Source organism: Meles meles, chromosome X, assembly GCF_922984935.1.
Source record: "Meles meles chromosome X, mMelMel3.1 paternal haplotype, whole genome shotgun sequence".
NCBI classification, from domain to species: domain Eukaryota; kingdom Metazoa; phylum Chordata; class Mammalia; order Carnivora; family Mustelidae; genus Meles; species Meles meles.
In genome coordinates this window covers 17821914-17839638 of record NC_060087.1, presented here as the reverse complement: position 1 = coordinate 17839638, position 17725 = coordinate 17821914, and the positions used below count along the sequence as shown (strand labels likewise).

The following is a 17725-nucleotide window of genomic DNA, read 5'->3' as shown; positions in this document are numbered from 1 at the left end:
TTTTTTCCTAATTTATAATTTTCTACCTACATCCTTATTAATTACATTGCTTCTTAACTATTTTATAGTTCTTTTGTTACTTCTTCAGTTGAATGCTTAACTGACTTATTTTCATTTCTTATTTCATAACTGCATAAGGCAGTGAATTTTCCTTTTAGCAAACCTTTACAACTTATGTCCTTATCATTTTTAAATATACTGCAATTATGTTTTGAATTAAATTTGCCAATTTTCATGTTTCATGGTCACTTGAAACTGTGTTGATATATTGTTTGATATATTTATTGAATTTTACTTTACTAATTTGAGTTTTGATGATCTGACTTTTCATACTTTTGTGCCATGTACTGAGAGATGAGATGAACTTCCTTTATTACATTTTTGTTTTTTCCTTGCACTTGCACCTTTTTCATTTTTGTTTTGCTGGTTTGTGACTTGATGCAGTGAGTTCACAATGATTACATTTTCACTGTGGATTACACACCTTTTGATTATTAAGTCACCCCCTGTGTCTGACTAACTTAATGTAGTCATATTTCCTGTTCACATTTGTATGATATGTCCTGTTCATTTTACTTTCAACCTTTTAAAAATTGTTGTTTTTGAAGATACTGGAATGTAAATTTTATTTTGCTTTATTTCTTAAGAAAAATAAAATTTAAGTAATCTCTGTACCCAACAGGGGGCTCAAATTTACAACCCTGAGCTCAAGAGTCACATGCTTCTCAGACTGAGTCAGCCTGGAGCCCCTTGTTTTGTTACTTTTAACTGAGAATCTTATAAACTGAATTTATCAACCAAAAGGTGAGATGTTTTCATTTGTGATGTGAATACTTTCTATAATGATACACATATGAATAAAGAAATTGAAGTCTGTTACCTGCACAGAATATCCTTAGTTGCTGGACTGGTGATATAAGTTGCAAATGAGTAGTGAACAGATCAACGAATGCTCCAGGATAAATAACGAAGAGAAAAATCCCAAAGCCATTAAATCGAACTTGTTCCCTAAGAAATCATAAAGAAAAAGGAATTACTACTAGTACTGCAGTTTTCAAATTAATAATGTATTTAATCTTAAAACTTGCCACTGTGATTTAAATTCTTGCTTAACAAGTCTCTCTGGACAATTGAGAAAAATAAACTCATATATGATATTATAAAATCTTATAATTTTACAATAGTGTATGGGTTTGGTTATCTATGAAATTGCATTATGTAAAACAAGGGCATTCTGAAATAGGCTTAAAACTTCAAAACTTTTTGAAACCAATAGGCTGAACAAATAGCTTGAAATTAGTCACGTATATAAAGAAATGGTTAATATTTCTGTGAGAAACTAAATGAAAAACATTTTTATGGTTTACTCTGAATTATTTTCAGAGAAGGACACAAAAAATATAATTCAAGTAAAGTATTTTGTTTTAGCTATTATTAATAAAAGTGTAGGTTTATCTAAGTGTATTCCTGCATTATTAATTCATAATGTTAATTCACAATGCATAATGCTCAGATTGTTCTTAAGAGGACTATTTTTTATCAGTTCATTCTCTAAAAATGGAATTACTTCTAATAGCCTCATAAGGCCAAACAGCTACGCTAAAAAAAAATTCCCCAAATATATTGTGCTGTCATTTAGTACTGAGTATCTGACTGTAAAATTGACTTTCGCTTGGCAGTTGGATTTTATAAGATTACTCACACTGTTTCACAAACATACATTGAAGTATTAAACTGTTAATAACAATGATTTTATATGCAAAACCCTAAAAGCTGCAATGCTAAAAATATGGAAGCAAAGGAGAGAGACAAAAAAAAAAGTAGTCTCCTACTTAAACCATTGTATTGTCACACTTGCGTAACAGTATATGCTCTGTCAAGATGAGAGTTTATTGGCAGCCAACAGACTCTTGTTCATAAGCAATGGGAAAGTAGTAAGAAGAAATTATATCTTCTTCTATAAAATCTTTTATCTGGTCCACACAGCCAGGGGATAAAACACATTCCCATCAGTATGTGTGTTCATCATGGCAGTAATTATCAGAGGGAGTGAAGGGGGCACTGTGCTTCCCTATCACAACTTTTTAAGTTTAGGAGCCTTTAAAATGCTCAGGTATAATTACAATGATATATTTGTGTAGTGAAGACAAGAACATGGCATGATACTTGAGCAAGTTCCAGGTCTCATCCTCTCTTATCTTCTACTTGGGTTTCTAGACAGGCTATGATATTTGTTAACAATCCCAGAGCTTTCAGTGTTCTTGCTTTGGCCAGCAGAGGCTGTGAGTAGAAGCAGGAAAATATTTCAGCCAGTAAGTCAAACAAAGTACTAAGAAGGCAGGCAGGTGGGCTCAAGTTTAGCAGTTACCATTCTAACCTAATGATAAATACAAAGATTAGGTTTCAGTTTGAGGAGTTCTTTATAGATCTTGGATATCAGCCCTTTGTCTAACATGAACAGACAGTTCTCCAATGAAGGCATACAAATGGCTAACAGACACATGAAAAAAATGTTCATCATCACTAGCCATCAGGGAGATTCAAATCAAAACCACACTGAGATACCAACTTACGCTAGTTAGAATGGCCAAAATTAGCAAGACAGGAAACAACGTGTGTTGGAGAGGATGTAGAGAAAGGGGAACCCTCTTCACTGCTGGTAGGAATGCAAGTTGGTGCAGCCACTTTGGAAAACAGTGTGGAGATTCCTTAAGAAATTAAAAATAGAGCTTCCCTATGACCCTGCAATTGCACTGCTGGGTATTTACCCCAAAGATACAGATGTAGAGAAAAGAAAGGCCATCTGTACCCCACTGTTCATAGCAGCAAAGGCCACAGTTGCCAAACTGTGGAAAGAACTAAGACACTTTTCAATGGACAAATGGATAAAGATGTGGTCCATATATACTATGGAGTATTATGCCTCCATCAGAAAGGATGAATACCCAACTTTTGTATCAACATGGACGGGACTGGAAGAGATTATGCTGAGTGAAATAAGTCAAGCAGAGAGAGTCAATTATCATATGGTTTCGCTTATTTGTGGAGCATAAGGAATAACAAGGAGGACATGGGGAGATGGAGAGAAGGGAGTTGGGGGAAACTGGAGGGGGAGACGAACCATGAGACTGTGGACTCTGAGGAACTAACTTGAGTGTTTTGGAGGGGAGGAGGGTGGGAGGTTGGGTGAGCCTGGTGGTGGGTATTGTGGAGGGCACGTATTGCATGGAGCACTGGGTGTGGTGCAATAAACAATGCATTCTGAAACACTGAAAAGAAATTTAAAAAATAAATAAAAATTTTAAAAAAAGATTGGGTTTCAGGGTTTGATGAAAATCTTGAAGCAACATGAAGATTATAAGAAGGCTGGCAAAGGGCAAAGGATAGAAAGACCTAGGTTATAGATGTGCATAGTTAACTGAGTATTCATCAATATACTAATCTTTATAAAAGAGTAGGTACCTCAAAATAATGTGGATATGCACTGGGCAATATTCACAGAAAGAAAAAAAACTATCAAATGTAGGAGATTTTTGCAATAAACCCTCCTAAGTAAAAGGTTATTACATGTAGTAGAAAGAAAAATATCATTACCTAATAGCGGCTATCCCATGTCCAATTTCATGTACAACACCACTAATGAGAACTGCAGCGAAGAAATAGGTCAGTTGGTTGACAGGTAAATTTATACCAGGAACCTGTTCACAGACACAATGATAAACACACACGTGGGCACAAAGAAACCACAATGTTCCTCTGTGTTAAAGTTTAAACTTCCAGCCTGAAGGTTCTGTAAACTAAAAGTAGGGGTGCCAGTTGGTTAAGCATCTGACTCTTGGTTTCAGCTCAGGTCATGATCTCAGGGTCATGAGATCAAGTCCCACCTCGAGTCCCACTTGAGGCTCAGTGCTCAGCACCGAATCTGCTGGAGATTCCCCCGCAACCCTCACCTTGGCTTGTGCGCTCTTTCTCAAATAAAGAACAAATTTAAAAAAAAAAAAAAGTAAGTAAGTAATATGACTATCAGTGGTTACTTCTCTACTTCTATCATTATAAAAGTAAAAACATCAGTTTTTTTGAACTAGGCAGTTTTTGAGTTAACCACAGCACCAATCTAAAGATAACAGTGAATACCAGGTTAAAAAGTTAAAACTTTCACTTCCTGAAGTCTTCACCATGGGAAAGAATTAGGCAGCCTGGCAAAGTGCCAGGGAATGCGGAGTGACAGCAACAGAGTCAGCAACTGTTCTATCCTCAGGAGCTAGAAGCCTGATTTGGAAATTCTTGCTACAATTCCTAGTCCTTTCTCTGAATTTTTATTGCAAGGTTCCAAGTACTTAAGTGAGTAATATAGGATATTCCTGCCTCCCATCAATGAGTTTTCATTTTAGTATTCCCAAATTACATGAGCACTGGTAATCAGGGTGGTGTAATCAAGTGCCTCACTGGTCTCACTGGTGTGGGAGTGGGAGCACCCTGCCCTCGATTTCTTTGATGCCAACAATTTGTCTAGTACATTGGTCAGAAAAATATATCAAAATTATACGTAAAATTATTATATTAACATTCAATGCAGGAAGTAAGTCCTTTGGAATGTACAGACATATCAAGGACTTACGAAGCAACAGAACTTGTCTTGCAAGCACATGCTCCCAAGATGATGTGCATGTATGTATCACTGAATACACAAAGCAAGTTTGCTGTTGTAAGCGTTGTATGGTATAGTTTTTTAGATACCCAAGAATCGTCTTGTCAGGTAAATAACCACTCCCAAGTTATGTCATCTGTTAAGGAGAAATTCCATATATTAGGTTAAGTGGGACACACCATGTATTTAATATTATTCACACACACACTGAGCATCTGTTCTCATAGTCCAGGAGCTGGACCCTAAAAATATCCTTCTAGAGGAAATTCCTCTTCTGTCTTATTATTACTTTAATTATAAAATGTGTTCAAAGCAGGAAAATGGGAAAATTCAAAGAAAAACAGAAGTCTATAATGCTGCTCCCAAAACACAGAAAAACCATTCTTGATGTTTTATGTCCTTCTAGTCTTTTCATATACATATATATATACACTTTAAAAAATTATACTTTTATTACACCTCTGGTTTTGAAACCTGCCCCTTCACTTAATGATATCATCAACATTTTTCCATGAGTGTTTTCTGGTTCAATGTGATTTTTAATAGCTGTATTGCATTCTATATAATAGACTGTTAGGCATTTAATCATTTAAAAAAGTTTCTCCTCTTATAAATATTGTGATGAACATATTTGGGCACATATATTCAAATATTTTGGGTGAATAAATTCTTAGACAAGCATGGTTGGTTCGGGTTCTGGGACATGTCGCTTGGGTTTGACATTTTGGATCCATCTCTAACTAGCTAAAGTGACCTTAAGGAAGTCTGGATTATTACCCCCAACATTGCAATTTCTTCACTATTAAAATGGACATAACCACACTTACATAAAGGGTAATTCTGAGGATAAAGTAAGAATCCTTGGGGTGCCTGGGTGGCTCAGTGGGTTAAGCCTCTGCCTTTGGCTCAGGTCATGATCCCAGGGTCCTGGGATCAAGCCCCACATTAGGCTCTCTCTCAGCAGGGAGCCCTACTTGTGATCTCTCTCTCTGTCAAATGAATACATAAAATCTAAAAAAAAAAAAAAGAATCCTTGCCCCATGTTTAATATTATGTGGGTAATAAATGCTATCATTACACAAAATTTAAAAGACTTTGATACATATCAAACTGTTCTCCAGAAGCAGACCCTTCCATAACCTTGGGCAAACTTGTATTATTCAAGTCTTTCAAATCTGCAATTTGAGGGATACAAAAAGTATCTCATTGTTTGATTTATATTTCTTTGATGATTATTAAAGCTCAGTTTTCCCCCTGCTTCTGACCACTGACAGGTCTTTTGTGAGTAGTCTACTCATGACTTACTATTTTTTTCTCCTACAGTGTTCTTTTGTTCTTATTGCTGTGGAAGATCACTTCGAGTGTCAATGATCAGTCCTCTGTAATACATATCACAGATGCATTCCCAAGTTCTTCTGATTTTTTACTTTTAGTTTTTTGATATATAAAAATTTTTATATCAAATCTATCAATATTCATGGTTTGTGCCATTAGTGTTATGCTTATGTCATCCTAATTCTGTGTTCATATAGCAGAGCCCGTTTTTTATCTTTTGATTTCTTATGATTTTGTTTCAATTCTAATTCAATTGAAATTTACTTTTGTGCACAGAGGAGCTTCACTTTTAAGTCTCCTTTAGTGACTGAAGAGGAGATTCAAACCATGTTGCTTGGATCACTTTCTTTCTTTTTTTTTTTAAAGATTTTATTTGACAGACAGAGATCACAAGCAGGCAGAGAGGCAAGCATAGAGAGAGAAAAGCAGGCTCCCTGCCAAGCAGAGAGCCTGACGTGGGGCTCGATCCCAGGACCCTGAGATCATGACCCGAGCCGAAGGCAGAGGCTTAACCCACTGAGCCACCCAGGCACCCCGCTTGGATCACTTTCTAAATTCATTAATTCCAAGTGTCTTTCCCTAGTTATGAAACTAGTTTCATAACCTTCATTTTTAATGTATGTATAATATTTCACTGTATGAAAATCCCATAACTTAAATATTCCTCAATTATATACTGTGGCTGTGTCTAATTCTTCATAATAATAAATAATGTTAAGGTAAGATTTTGAAGAATACTTTTTTTGCATATTTGGAAGTGTTTCCTTAAAACTAGAATCCTAGATGTGGACATAAATGGTTAAAAAAATGAGTATTTTCATGATGCTCATTATCTGAAATTCTCTTTACTCAGCCCCTACTAAGCAACTCTTTCTAAGAATATCAGGGTATGCTCTTCCTCATGCCTGCTCTGTTTCCATGTTGTCAGGGGTCTTCTGCCTGTTCAGATCACTAGTTTCCTTTTCTCTGACTTCTCTTCTAAATTTACATACTTAAGATTAAATTTTTTAAAGATTTATTTATTTATTTATTTATTTGACAGAGAGGGATCACAAGTAGGCAGAGAGGCAGGCAGAGAGAGGGAAGGGGAAGCAGGCTCCCTGCTGAGCAGGGAGCCCGATGCGGGGCTCGATCCCAGGACCCTGAGATCATGATCTGAGCGGAAGGCAGAAGCTTAACCCACTGAGCCACCCAGGCATCCCAAGATTAATTCTTATACATTCTCTCTATATCACAAAGTATCTATCTTATTTTACCTTCATTTCAAATACATTAGTAGGCTTGATTCAATGGGACATTAGTTCCTTTGCTTTATTGTTGTTTTTAAATGATTTCGTTTATTTCAGAGTGTGTGCATGAGAGAGAGAGAGAGAGAGAGAGAGAGAGCGTTCGAGCACGAGCAGGGGGAGGGACAGAGGAAGAGGGAGAGAGAAAGCACAAGCAGACTCCATGCTGAGTGCGCAGCCTGACACAGGGCTTGATCTCATAACCCTGAGATCATGACCTGAGTCAAAATCAAGAGTTGGATGCTTAACCAATTGAGCCACCCAGGCACCCCTTTCGCTTTATTATTTTATGGATGTAATGATGAGATAAGGATTTGAGTGTGTGACTATACTAACAGATGGTAGGTCTTATTTGCTGGCAACAGTATGTGAATGCCCATCTGTCTTGGCCATGATCACACAGGGTATTAGATGTACCAAAATTCTGATCTCTCAATGACACACAGTGCCAGGTTTTTGGGAATTAATACTGAATGAGGCTGTAGGGAATTATAATGTAAACAGAAGTACATTCTCTGAGCTACAAGAACTCTTACCAAAACCAGGAGACCTAACATTCTTAAATGTATACATAAATACGCACAGTGGACTACAGAGGACAGCTGACTTTTTCATGGTTCCGCAGCATGACTCTCCTAACAGTCAGTATTTTTGTGAACTCTATGAATAAACTGAGAAGCAGAAAGAAGAAATAATAATAACACTTTGTCATTCTAATTCTAGCAGGCAGACAGGTGAATGATCACATTTCCTCTCAACCTGCTTCTTTTTCTACTATCCTCTTCTTTAGCAAACAACAACCAATTGTGTAGCCTGAGAGTTTAGGGATGACTCTAGCCTCACTGAGCCAGCCAGATGCCCCCTAAAATAAAAACTTCTTAGAATGGTCTTTCATAACCCAGGCCCTATCTGTATTTCCCATCTTATCTTCTATACCATATGCCATACACCATATACCACCTAGACATAGGTGAAAATTACTTTCTAGTTCCTTGAAGAATTACTGGTCTTTCTTTAGGGAGTAGAGCGTAATGGCTCTGAGGTCAGTGGTGGGTCCACCATTTACAAGCTGTGACTACAGGCAAGTAAGTGGCTTAACATCTGTCTTTCTTGGTTTTCTCATCTGTGATGAGATACTTATCTCTAGATTGTTATAAGAATTAAAATAGAAAAAAAAAAAGAATAAAATGGGCACAAAAACCTCACACAGGAAGCACTGTATATACCTAGGTTTTATTATTATTCTACTATTCCCCCCTCCCTAATGGGGAACACTTTACATAGGGTTAAAATGCAATTTATTTATATGGTATAGAGATCTTAAATAGGCAAATATGTTTCTCTCTGTTACCGGGATCTCAATTGCCATCTTTCCTTAGAGGCTATGGGGACTTTTCTCATCCTTCCCTTGAAGGTCTCCTCTCCTCTCTTCCCAGTGCCAGGGACATCTCAGCATGCATTTTCTCTGTACCATAGTACCTGGTACTCTGGGAACTGTAGCACAATCACAGCAGCTGTCCCTCTAGACTAAAAGCTCCATGAGTGCTAGGACTGGATTTTGTTCCCCATGTAAGCAGGACTCAGCATAGGGCCACTAGGCAGATTACATTCAGGAAATGTTGAAGAAATAAATAATCTCTTCTGAGGCCTCACCTAGCAAATCCTTTGAACCTCTAAAAAAGAGCTATGACCATAGGTGAGATTCATTATCATTCTCCAAAAATGACTTCTAAATCTACCCATAGTGGCCCAGCCTAGTAGAAACCACAAAAAGAAGAGTTAAAAAAATTGGTAACTAGCTCTTAAATAGTCTATTCCATTAATAAAAGCATGATAAAGAACATAACACCCAGGCGCCTGGGTGGCTCAGTGGGTTAAGACGCTGCCTTCGGCTCAGGTCATGATCTCAGGGTCTTGGGATCGAGTGCCGCATCGGGCTCTCTGCTCAGCAGCGAGCCTGCTTCCCTCTCTCTCTCTCTGCCTACCTCTCTGTCTACTTGAGATCTCTCTCTGTCAAATAAATAAATAAAATCTTTGAAAAAAAAAAAAAGAACATAATACCCATGAGTCCTGGAAATAAAAACATAAATGTAAAAAGTCTGAAATAAAAGTTACTCAGTGGTAAAGCACCCTTCCACACTCTGGAGACATGGATCAGTAAGGTATATAGGTTTATACGTGTGCTTTCAAGTGAGAATCATTATAAATAGCTTATCGTCAAAGGAGTAATATTCAGCGTATTCTTCCCATCAGGAAATCACAGTGACCATTCAAGGTCTTTTATCTTTAAATAAAAGGATATTACTGGTTAGAGTCTGAAAGCCATGAAGAGGAGAGGGCTAAAATGCAATTTATTTATTCAGTATAGAGATCTTAAATAGGACAGCTCATTTCTTGATAGAAACAGTCATTTAAGACCTCAAGAAGACAGCATGAATTAAATCAAGTATCTGTGTAACTGCTGACAGTCTTGATGCTGGTGCATTTGTTGCATCACTCCTGCTACCACCACTACTACTGCTACCACATATTCCAACAAATCCTTGCGAGATTCCTATCAGTATATATATTTTTAAGATTTTTATTTATTTTTTTGACAGAGAGAAATCACAACTAGGCAGAGAGGCAGGCAGAGAGAGAGGAGGAAGCAGGCTCCCCGCGGAACAGAGAGCCCGATGTGGGGCTCGATCCCAGGACCCTGAGATCATGACCTGAGCTGAAGGCAAGGCTTAACCCACTGAGCCACCCAGGTGCCCCCCTATTAATATTTTTGTTTAAGTAGGCAGTTCGAGAAATCATGAGACTTTTCATCTATTTCCATATTTATAATATGGAGAGGAGTTATGCTAGCTAGAAAAAATACCTTATATTTGTGTTGCAATAAATTTAAAAAGCAAAAACAAGGTACTTACCACAACTTGGAGCACTTGCTCATTGTGAAGTGAGGAGGAAGAGGAGGAAGAGGATGAAGAGGAAGATGAAGAGGAAGAAGCAGAAGAAGAGGAGGAAGAAGAAGAGGAAGAGGAAGAAGAGGAAGAAGAGTAAGAAGAGGGAGAGTCAGCCATCATTTGCGCCAAAGTCTGCATCAGCGTTTTCCCGAGGAGAAAAAAAGAGCTGAACATGGCAATTACACCAAACACCATTCCAAAATTGAACCTGTTGGGGTGAAACAAAATCACATAAACATACAATCCCATATAATTCACGGGTTAACAAATTAATCGACAAGCCACATTTTACAGCTTCAAAATAATGGCTAAAAAGTTCACTACATCTGCCTCGTTTTCTTTTCTTTTTTTTTTTAAGATTTTATTTATTTATTTGACAGAGAGAGATCACAAGTAGACAGAGAAGCAGGCAGAGAGAGAGAGAGGGAAGCAGGCTCACTGCTGAGCAGAGAGCCTGATGCGGGACTCGATCCCAGGACCCTGAGATCATGACCTGAGCCGAAGGCAGCGGCTTAACCCACTGAGCCACCCAGGTGCCCCTGCCTCGTTTTCTTACCTGAATTTTAGGTATGTGACTGAAGCACAAGCATGGATCTCTCCAAGAAACTGTAATAATTTTTAATTCCCTCATAACTGAAGAGGCTGAATACTCTTCCCAATAAAAAGCTTCTTTCCTCTCCTGTCTTTTGCCCGTTTACAAAGAATTGTTTTGATCTTGTTCTCACATAATTATGAAAGCTCTTTTGACATTGTAGACATTCATATCTTTTTTCCTCTACCAATTCTTTTGTTTGCATTTTATTTTAGCTATATTTTGTGATGAGCTTAAATATTAACATGGTAAAAATTGAACAAGTTTCCCTCTACTGTTTTAATAACTACAAATTACCCTTCTATAATTGGGAATAATCTATTATATTTTCTAACTTTTTATAAGTTTTTCAAGGAACTTGTCTGTTTCATCTAAATTATCAAATTTATAGGCATAGAATTGTTCACAAGTTTCATTTTTTAAAAAGTCTGTGGAATAGGCAGTAATGTGCCTTTTTCTCAATTCTGATTTTTTTTAAAGTGAAATGCAATTAACATAATACTGTATTAGTTTCAGTTATACAACATATTGATTCTATACAATATTTAATACTCATCATGCTAAGTGTAGTCACCATACAGTATCATTTCATTATTATTGACTATATTCCCTATGCTGTACTTTTCATCTCTGTGACTTATTTTGTAACTGAAAATCTGCACCTCTCAATCCTCAATTTCAGCCATTCCCCTGCCTACCTCCTGTGTGGCAACTAACAGTTTGTTCTCTGTATTTAAGAGTCTGCTTAGTTTTTGTCTGGCTGTACTTTTGTTTTTGCATTCCACATATAAGTGGAATCATATACTATTTGTCTTTCCCTAACTTGGAATAATACCCTCTAGGTCCACCCATGTTGTTGCAAATGGCAAGATCTCATTCTTTTTTGTGGCTAATATTCCATTATGTATATATACCACATCCTCTTTATCCATTCATCTTTCTTTAAAAAGATGTATTTATTTATGAGAGAGAGAGAGAGAGAACGAGAAAGTGAGTGGCGGGACAGGCAAAAGGAAAGAAGCCTCGAGCAGACTCCCTGCCAAGTGCAGAACCTGACACAGGGCTTGATCCCACCATCGATGAGATCACGACCTGGGCCGGAACCAACAGTAGGATGATCAACTGACTAAGCTACCGAGTAGCCCCTCCATTCATCTTTTTAAAAAAGTTTTTATTATTTTTTATTTTTTTTTTGGGGGGGGGGGGTAAAGGTAAGGGGGTGGAGAGAAGCAGAAGGAGGAGAGACAGAGTCTTATTAAGCAGGCTCCACACCCAGTGCACAGCCTGACACAAGGCTCGAACTCACAACCCTGCGATCACGACCTGAGCTGAAACCAAGAGTCAGACACTTAACTAACTAGGACACCCAGGCGCCCCTCCATTCATCTACTGATGGACACCTGGGCTACTTCTACATCACAGTTATTGTAAATAATGCTCCAGTAAACACAGGAGTGCATCTATCTTTTTGAATTAGTATTTTTGTTTCCTTTGGGTAAATATCCAGTAGTGAAATTACTGGATCATATGGTATTCTTTAAATTTTTTTTTTAATTTAAGTATAGTTGGCGTACAATGTTACATTAGTTTCAGTGTACAATACAGCGATTCAACAAGTTTATATATTATGCTGTGTTCACTACAAGTGTAGCTACCATTTGGTGGTATTTTAGTTCATTCTTTTTGACAAACCTCCATATTGTTTTCCACAGCGGTTGCACCATTTATATTACCAACAACAGTGCACTAGGGTTCCCTTTTCTCTGCATCCTAGCTAATGCCTGCTACTTTTTATCTTTTTGATACTAAACATTCAATTCTGATTTTTAGTTACCTGTGTTTTCTTTTCTTGATAATTATGGAAGGGGTTTATTGGTTTTATCAATCTTTTCAAAGAACCAACACTTGGGCTTTGCTGATTTTTCTTTCTGTATAATTTTTATTGCACTGATTTCTGCTCTTTATTATTTTCTTCTTTCTATCTTGTTTGATCTGCTATTGCATTTTTTGCTTTTTAATGATTTTTTACATTTAGCTCTATTCTAGTTGGAGCTAAATTTCTAGTAAAAAGGAATTTAGACAAAGGCCTCCTATGCCCACACTAGAAATTCTGCCAACTTATAAGACCTGTCAGTCTCTAAGGTGTCCAAGAGATCTTTATAAACCTCTTAACAATAAACACTATATATTCCTTGATTGAAGAAATTTGTTAAAATAAAGGGGTATGCCTGGCATGGCCAGGGGACTTTAAAACCCTGCTGCTACAATCTGGCTGGCCATTTTCCCAATTGGTGTGTGTATATGCCTTACTGGTTGTGACATATTTTAAACATCATTCCCCTGGAGGGGGATCACAAAAGAAGTATAGGAAAAAGCCTGCAGACTTTGGGACATCCTATGACTCCTAGGACCTTCGTTTCTATGTGTGATGACAGGGGACAGAATTCTACAGAATTAGTTTCCTGATGGAAAGTGCTTTTTTGCCTTTCTCTTCTTCATTTTTGCATTTCTAGTAGTGTATAACTTACACAGTAAAGTACCCAAGTCTCAAATACACAGCTCACAGAATTTTTACATGTGTACCCATGTATCTACCACCCAGATCAAGATACAGAACCTTGATTTTTGATGTATGCAAAAGTACAATGATGTAATCTCCTAAGTTCATATAAAACCAGGAAAGTTTTATACTGCTGACATTTTAAAACTCAGTAGATTGGAAAATAATGGAAATAGTTCATTTAACAAGCATTTCTCATGATTATAATGACTGATTTAAGCCAAAAAAAGAAAATGAAGAATACCACTGGTAAAGCATCCTTGCTTTCCGCCGTCCCCAACTGTAAAAGGCACGATTGAAAACAGCAGTTTGCCATCTTATGTGAAAAGGGGAGATGCTCAGTCCGTTGTTTTCCAGCCAGTCTTCATAGGAATGTTTAAAATACACGGATGACTAGGAGAGAAAGAAAAGTTCCATATCACTCAGTTTTGAAGAACATGTATGAAGTTTCAGAAAACCAAAAGTCTTTTCTATAGGAAAGTAAGATACTGACTGTCCAAATACTTATAAATTAAAAGCTTTATATTTAGGGGCGCCTGGGTGGCTCAGTGGGTTAAAGCCTCTGCCTTCGGCTCAGGTCATGGTCTCAGGGTCCTGGGATCGAGCCCCGCATTGGGCTCTCTGCTCAGCAGGGAGCCTGCTTCCCTCTCTCTCTGTCTCTGCCTGCCTCTCTGCCTACTTATGACCTCCGTCTGTCAAATAAATAAATAAATAATCATTTAAAAAAATTAAAAAAAAAGCTTTATATTTATTCTTCAGGATATTAAAGGTCTCAGACTAGCTGGTCTGTTGAGGTCGGGGTCTGGCAAACTATGGCCCAGGGGCTACATGTGGTCCACAACCTGTTTTTCTTTTCTTTTCAAGTAAACTCTATGCTCAGTGTGGGGCTCGAACTCACGAACCCTGAGATCAAGTCACATGTACTATGACTGAGACAGCCAAGGCCCCATAATACAGCCTGTTTTTTGTATAGCCTGTGAGCTAAGGGTGGTTTTTACATTTTCAAGGGATTGTTAAAAAAAAAAAAGACAACAAAAAAACAAGAATATGTAACAGAGATGCTATGTGGCTCGCAAAGCCTAAAATACATATGATGTGGCCCTTTACAGAAAAAGTTTGCTGAACTCTGCTTAGAGGAGCATTATCCAATAGAAATATGAGCCACAAATGCAAGCCAGATATGTAATTTTAAATTTTTGAATTTTAAAACACAAACAGAAGCAGATTAATTTAAATGTATTTTTAAACTAAAAATATCTAAGATATTATCATTTCAACATGTAATAAATAAAACAAACTACTGAAATACTTTACATTCCATCTACTTATTTGTCCGTAAGTCTTTGAATCCAATGTCAGTGTTATTGCAAATGTTAATTTGAACGAGTGCCATTTCAGATGCTCCATGACCGCATGTAGTTTGTGGCTACCACACTGGACAGCAGAGTTCTAGAAGCCTTGTCACAACAAAAAGAGATCTTGTATTATAATTTAAGAAGACCCCCAACCAATCCAACACAGGGAACAAGTTAGTTGGAATCAGGGTTCGAATCAGTGCTTTCTATCCTCTTATGAGCAACAACCCTAAGAAATTAGGCTGCCTTTGATCATATAAAAGTACAAAACCTACGTAAAGCCATCTTGGGTCTTGTAACTTACATTTTTTCAGGGTTGAGGGGATCTGCTTATACATAGCCTAATAAGAGTTTTATCTTTAGGGAAGTCTGAAGTCCTTGAGTAATGTAAGATTTCGAATAACACAAGGTTGTTTTATATATCCTGACACTGACCCCTATTACTCCTCAGTTACAGTAAGTTAAGTATTTTGTCATACTGATGCTCATCCATTTGAGAAATTTGCCTCTAGAAGGATACCTCAGCCCTATCAGTCATAAGAAATGACCTAACCGAATACAGGTATCTGTTTGCCTTTGGATCCGTAATGTTCTCTGTTCTCAGTCTTCAGGTGACGTTTTTTAAAACTTGCTTGTTTTCCAGGACTTGGGAAAGTAGAGCGACACACTCCTTCAGTATGTGTCTACTGAGGAAATCCGAAAAGAACCGACCGTTGAACAGCAGATCTAGCTGGAAGCAGAGGAGCTGAAGGTGCGCAGACTCCTGAACTTGAGGTCTCTCCATTCCCCAGGCAGATATTCTGAGTGAGAGTTAGGTTTTTTGCTCAAGGGGTAGTGCTCTGTTGGGGACCTAGGGGTTATTACTGAAAGTGAAGTAACTTGATCACCTCACACACTTGACCAGAGACTGTAGAGGTTTGAAAAGTTCTTTTTATTTTGGATTTTTGTCACATATGCAACATGAAGAAATCACGTGGCTTTGTTTTTTCTAAACAACAGAATCCCTGTTTAAAGAAGCAGTGGCCCCTATTGCTAGGACATGCTAAACACTATGCCAAGTACTTGCAGAGGAAGCGCCTAAGGATCTTGTAAATACAGATTCTGATTCTGTAGGTCGAGATTCTACATTTCTGACGAGTTCCCAGATAAAGCAAGTGCTGCTGGTCCTTGAATTTCAGATTGAGTGCAAAGCCTTATGTGCACGAATTAATGTAATTCTCTCTACAATCTCAGAAGATCCTCACTATTATTAACTCCATTTTGAAGATGAAGAAACCCAGCGATAGAGAGTAATTTGGCCAAGGTCACAAAGGGTGGGAAGTGGCTGAACCCAGCCCTTGCTCTAAGGACTCTACTGTAAAACCTATTCACTTTGCAAGTTTAAATCCAAGAAAGAAGCACAAGTATCATTTCATTTTACTGTTACACCTAAAACACACAATCCTAAACTCTAACATTCTATTTAGAACGGTATTCGTAACATGAAGGTTTTATTAAACACTTAAGAAAGGTACTATGGAATAAAATCTGTATATTGTAATGACTTTATTGTTACCTCCCCCCCTCGCGCCCCTGACTATTCCGTTTCAAAGGTTGCTTGAAACATGTGGTCAGGCAAGTGTGCTTAATTTCTGTTACCCTTCCCAAATAGCAAAACAGTGGACCGTGCACCGGGGCTGTACGTGTGGGGTGGGGAAGGAGGGTAGTGTGAAAAAGCGGGTGCAAATTAGAATTGGAGTAGTCAGAAACTAGTTGTTTAAATCCTTATTACCGGGGTATGCTACTTTGAAGTACGGGTTAAAGACTAATAACACCGCTAACACCTGGGAACTGCTTACAAATGCAGACTCTTAGGCCCCACCCCAAACCTGTTGACTCAGAAAGCGATTTTTAACAGGAACCCCAAATGATTGTATACATTTTAAAGTTTGAGACCGCTGGTCTAAATCGCAACTTGATTTAGATTCATTCCAGTACCACAGTCTTTGGAGGGTCGTGGCCTTAAAGACAATGAGGGAGAACAATGCCTTTCCTAGGCGGACTTTTTATTTTCCTCCCAGGTGCACTGCCGCGGGGTCTGGCAAAGCCCAGGCCCTCCCTAGCCCACTACTGACGCCTCCCTGGCAGGAACCGAAGGCTGCGGGGCCTGCACCGCCTCGCAATACGACTTCGGCAGCTGCGCAGACCGCCACACCCCTCCCGCGGTCCGCCGTGTTTTATTTACTCCACGGGGCCCGGGCGCCACGCGGAAAGGCGCACGTGGGTACTGGCTCCGCGGCTTCCAGCCCGGGAGGCGCGAGCCGGGGAAAAGGCCTCGGGCCTTGCGCCCGGCCCTGGAAACCGCGGGCTTGGGCTTTAGGCCCGAGGCCCTCACCTTCAGTACCAAGTCGGTCAGGTAGACGGCAGTCCAGCCGCCCACCACCACTACCACCAGCGACACTGGAATCATGGCAGTAGCGGAGGCAGCGGAGGGATAAGCGAGCCCGGGCGTCCTCCTCCCGGTGAGCCGCAACGAGCCGAAAGCGCGACGCCTACAGCCCCAGCATCCGCGCGGGAACCAAACTGTCACCGGTTCCTTTCTCCCGGTGGCCACGTTTCCCCCCGGACCCTTCCGGAAAGCACACAGCCAGCCATGTGCGCACCGGAAAAGGGAGCGGAGGCTTATTTTCGTGGCACACCCCGGAACCGAGGTGGGTGCGTCTGCTCGGCACCAGCGCCCAGCCCTCTAGCGATTTCTTAGGTTCTGGCCCTCCCTGCTGTTGGCTCTGTATTCTCTCCGGTTCTGGTCCGGGGTTTGCTCTTCCTTTTAAGCCAGTGAGAGTTTGGGGTCGTGTGAAGACAGCGGGTCATGTCTCCGTCTCCCAGACCCTGTCATAGGCATCCAGATTTAATTATGTTTATTCTTTTTAAAAAAAATTTAAGTGTAGTTTACATAAAGCGAAATCATAATACAAGTCTCAGTTGTCCATTTCAGTTAGTTTTGACAACTGCGTATATCTGT

At 39.0% G+C, this 17725-nt stretch overlaps 1 protein-coding gene across 4 annotated transcripts in view; it reads right to left on the bottom strand.

Annotated features, from left to right (window-relative positions):
- The window catches only part of MBTPS2 (membrane bound transcription factor peptidase, site 2), a 40843-nt gene extending 23594 nt beyond the window's left edge, over positions 1-17249 (bottom strand). For all 4 annotated transcript variants that reach the window (XM_045995530.1, XM_045995529.1, XM_045995531.1 and 1 more), the window contains exons 1-5: positions 17099-17249; positions 13614-13762; positions 10182-10425; positions 3595-3698; positions 881-1008 (exon numbers count right to left, since the gene is read on the bottom strand). In XM_045995530.1, the coding sequence (XP_045851486.1) occupies positions 881-1008; positions 3595-3698; positions 10182-10425; positions 13614-13762; positions 17099-17173 (700 nt within the window). In that variant the 5' untranslated portion in view covers positions 17174-17249. The remainder of the gene's footprint in view (positions 1-880; positions 1009-3594; positions 3699-10181; positions 10426-13613; positions 13763-17098) is intronic.
- Positions 17250-17725: the final 476 nt, after the last annotated feature.